This window comes from Cyprinodon variegatus, unplaced genomic scaffold (genome assembly GCF_000732505.1).
Source record: "Cyprinodon variegatus isolate N-32 unplaced genomic scaffold, C_variegatus-1.0 Scaffold2568, whole genome shotgun sequence".
In the NCBI taxonomy this organism is placed as follows: Eukaryota; Metazoa; Chordata; class Actinopteri; order Cyprinodontiformes; family Cyprinodontidae; genus Cyprinodon; species Cyprinodon variegatus.
In genome coordinates this window covers 18,490-22,985 of record NW_015153021.1, presented here as the reverse complement: position 1 = coordinate 22,985, position 4,496 = coordinate 18,490, and the positions used below count along the sequence as shown (strand labels likewise).

Sequence of the window (4,496 nt, the reverse complement as noted above, 5' to 3'; positions counted from 1 at the left end):
GTGACAGCTATGAGCTGCTAACAGCTACATTTCCACAACAAAAGGAGTGTCCGCAGGAGGTCTAAAGGGTCAAATGACCCTCTTGTAGGGCTTTTAGGTAAAAAGGTCAATTGACCCCTCCATAGAAGTTCTAGTCGATTTTCGTACATTTTTGAAAAAGCTCCAGGGAGACACAAGGGGGACGCTAAAGAGCCGCATGTGGGTCCAGATCAAATGAGGGTGAAGGTTGCCGACCCCTGACACAAAGCAACCCATACAGGGTGGGTGGATTGAGGATCAGGAAGGAGGGCTAGAAACGAAAAACAAAAACAGAGTCCAAAGCACACAACAACCAGCCAAAGTTGGGCAAAGAAAAAGCACGATCTCTAGCTGCTGGCTGTGAGGCTGGAGTCAAACACAGTCTCTGTAGACCCAGCCATGAGGCCGAGAAGAAAAGAAGAGTCTTTGGAGGATGGCCGGGAGGCTGGCATCTGAGCAGCAGGATTCTTGGAGGCCGCAGTCTCAGCAGCAGGGGCTTTGGGGACAGCTGACTGCAGGACAGGAGCCTTTGGGACCGCCAACTGTGTCATAGGAACCAACAAAGAGGCAGCACAGCTTGAGACCCACTAAGAGGAGCCGTTGTAGACTCACCGAGAGACAAGGGGAGTTCATGAAGGGCACCCACTGAGGGGCCTTCAAGACGAGGAGCACCCAGTGAGGGGCCTTGAACTCACGCTGCGCTCTGTTCCACAGAATAATCCCACACGAGGCTCAGGGGTCTCTGAACGGCACAGAGCAAGCTCAGGGTTCTCTGGAGGAATGGCACAAAGGGACTATAACTCAGTAGAGGGAGCACCAAACACCAAAAGGACCTGACTGAGAAAAAATGCTAAGAGGATTTGACTACACTGAAAGTGTACTAATAGTATCTGACTGTGAGGAAAGAACACTAACAGGGCCTGACTGGGTAACTTCTGCATGAGGCAGGAAAGTGACAAGGTCTTCCCTTTCCCCATAAAAAAGATCCCATGAACGAGACTCCTCAAAAAGCGGAACTCTGGCTCTTGCCGAACTCAATTAAACGCTCAAAATAGCCAGAAAAAGAGAACTTTCATCTGAAACTCGACAGTCTATTCTTGTTCTTCGAAATGAAGGCTATTCCGTGCGAGAAATTGCTGAGAAACTGAAGATTTCCTACAACGGTGTGTACTACTCCCTTCAGAGGACAGCACAAACAGAATACTGCGAGTACTATTTAATGAAGATGGCAGTTGGGGACCTGTGAGGCAACCGTTTCTCAAACTAGAGACTCTAATGTACTTATCTTCTTGCTCAGTTGTGCAACGCGGCCTCCCACTTCTTTTTCTACTCTGGTTAGAGCCTGTTTGTGCTGTCCTCTGAAGGGAGTAGTACACTCCGTTGTAGGAAATCTTCAGTTTCTTAGCAATTTCTCGCATGAAATAGCCTTAATTTCTAAGAACAAGAATAGACTGTCGAGTTTCAGATGAAAGTTCTCTTTTTCTGGCCATTTTGAGCGTTTAATTGANGTCCTTTTCAAAACATATTTTTTATATATTTAATCAAAAACACTTTATTACAGGTCATGATTACATTTCTTATAAGTCATAATAACCTATGTTACCATTAAATGAAAAAAAAACACATCATATTTCAGTCATTATTATTTCAGAGCAAAGTTTTCATTCAGTGATTCATGATTATAACATTTCACATTAAACTTGGTTGGCATAATCTTGGTACTTAAACCTCCTGTGATTCTACTCTTCCAAGCATATGTCTCATGCCCAGGCCTTATTTGGGCTCAACTGTCTTCTTGCAGGACATCTGCACTTTCTTAACTTAGCCTTATTACTGAAGCCACTTTTAGAGTGACTTGCCAGACTCACTGTCTTGCTCTGATCTAAAGTTGCACTTAGAGCAGCATACCAGACCCTCAGTCTCTTTTCTGCAGCATACCAAACTTTTTAGACCTTTAAAGCAAGACCTTCATTCAATGTGAAAGACATGTATATATTTTAATCATTGGTGCACACTAATTCACTACATTACCCACCCTTTTTGGAGTCTTTAGAGGGGGTACTGGGGCGTTCCCCTCCTGGGGATTCCCTTGTTCTTCTGGGGGACTCATGTGGGCAATGACAGTGAGACCTGACGAGGCGTGGTTGGAAGGAATGGCCCACCTGACCTGAACTCGAGCGGTGTTCTGTTGTTGAACTTCATCAAGGATTGTCCATAATGAACACCATGATCAAGCAAAAGGGTGCACATATGTGTTCTTGGCAACAGGACACCCTAGGCCGTAGTTCAATGATCGACTTTATTGTTGTTTCATCTGACCTGCGGCTGCATGTGTTGGACACTCGGGTGAAAAGAGGGGCGGAGTTCTCCACCGACCACTACCTGGTGGTGAGTTGGCTCCGTTGGTGGGTGAGGATCCCGGTCAGACCTGGTAGGTCCAAACATATTGTGAGGGTTTGCTGGGAACGTCTGGCAGAGTCCCCCATGAGAAGGAGCTTTAACTCCCATCTCTGGCAGAGCTTTGAACATGTTCTGAGGGAGGTGGGTGACATTGAGTCTGAGTGGACCATGTTCCGTGCCTCTCTTGTTGAGGCGGCTACTTGGAGCAAACACTCATAGGTTTGTAAAATTTGTGCTGACGCCAAAGGAAATCAGAAGCAAGCAGGCTCTTCAAGCTGTAAACATGAATTGTCTATGCCATGCTACAATGTTGGATTCAGAAAAACATGCTGAAATGTCTGAAAGGTTGGACACAGACACAGAGAGTGTATCGGGAGATGGAGACGGAGACCAACAGGACCTCCCTCATCCTTGGCCCTATCTCAAAGAATTTTTAGAAATAGTCGAAAAATTGAGCTTTCAATTCATATAGTGGCATCTGACTTTTTTTTAAAAAGGTTATTTCATACTTTTATACCTTAAGTAGTTTTAGGAACACATACTTTTTTAACTTTTACTTGAGTAAAGAGGTGAGGTTGATACTTCAACTTTTACCAGAGTGTTTTTAAACTGCAGTATCTATACTTCTACTTAAGTAACAAATGTGTATACTTTTGACACCACTGGTATTTTTCTATGCGCTGCAGGGAGCTAAAATTTTAGAATGCTCAGAGGGAAAATTCTACACACCAGGTAAAAAGTCTTTACATTTAACCTTTTAACCAAGCTGATAAGGACAGAATACAACGCCCAGAGCAATTTGTTGCAAGGATGTGCAGTTCAAATGCCTCCCTTTGCGTTGCACTGACATTGGTGCCGGCATCCTTGTGTGGTTAAGGGTCCTGTACCACCTTGTCTTACTTTGTTTTCTAAAGCTACAATGGTAGACATTTGTTAAGAGAAATATTGCAAAGTAAGCCCTACCATGATGAAGTCTGTTTACATATGTCCGTTTAACTAATAATGCAAAGATTGCAGGGGCAACATTTCACCCTTTATTGAAGTTATTAAATATTTGGAATAATGATTATTGGTAAGACAAATGGCACAACTGAAAAGATCAGAATCGGGCTGTTCACACTGAAATGACAAAAACTGATATGTGTCTCATTCCCTGCAGTGGGAATTTACCAAAGTTTTGTTAAAAAGTTTTGACATGTATGTGTAGAACCAAGCTGGTATATTTTCTTATTCCATCCTGTGTTCTCCTTTAGCTTCAATTCTTTCTCTGCTGTAGCTCTTTGGTTGAACAAGAGTTCCTGTGTTTAATTGAAGGATTGGAGAAAATGTTCAGAGGATCTTTATTCTTGGTGAGAATGAACTCATCTTTGGATGATTTAAACCTATTGGAGATCTTCATCATGTTTCTCCATATAACGGAATAGAGAACATATGCTGCTATACCCAGAGGTGATCTCAGACTGTCTCACTCTCTTAGCCAGCCATTCAGCAACGTTGTTATGAGCTTGTTGGTTCCTAATCTCTGAAATGCTCCCATAATCTGACACAACATCTCCGCTCACTGAAACAGAAAGAAAAACTTGTTATCCTAAAAAAAACATGGATGTAGTCAAGAGTTTTTGGAAACTAAATGGTAAATTCTACATCATGTTAAACTTACTGTCTGGAATCATAAAGTCATCCTTGCTATTTGCCACCTCCACAGAGGGCACTGTTGGTTTCTCTGGTTCCTTTGCTAAAGCTTTCATCATTCTCTCCATCAGCTCCTGCTCCCGTCTGTTCCACTCCTCTTCCATCAGCATGCGTTGTTTTTCTTGCCAAGGTAGAAACTGAAAGTTCTTTCTTTTTCCTTCCATCATGAAGCATCCTATGTTTTGTTTTACCATGTTGATAATTTTTTGGAACAGCTCTTTGACTTGAACAGGATCATCATAATCAAAGCTGCTGAGAACATGATATCTGTTCCCACACTTCTCCAGAAGCTCCTGGAGCTCCTTGCCCTCTCTGACGATGTAGTTCTCTACAGGGAGGCCACTGAGCCAGTCTCCCCTGGTAAACAGCACCATGCAGTGTCTCCA

At 43.2% G+C, this 4,496-nt stretch overlaps 1 protein-coding gene across 1 annotated transcript in view; it reads right to left on the bottom strand.

Moving 5' to 3' along the window:
• Positions 1-365: 365 nt before the first annotated feature.
• The window catches only part of LOC107080953, a 13,942-nt gene continuing 9,811 nt past the window's right edge, over positions 366-4,496 (bottom strand). The window contains exons 8-11 of the mRNA XM_015369164.1: positions 4,079-4,438; positions 3,862-3,979; positions 631-721; positions 366-560 (exon numbers count right to left, since the gene is read on the bottom strand). Of these exons, the coding sequence (XP_015224650.1) occupies positions 366-560; positions 631-721; positions 3,862-3,979; positions 4,079-4,438 (764 nt within the window). The remainder of the gene's footprint in view (positions 561-630; positions 722-3,861; positions 3,980-4,078; positions 4,439-4,496) is intronic.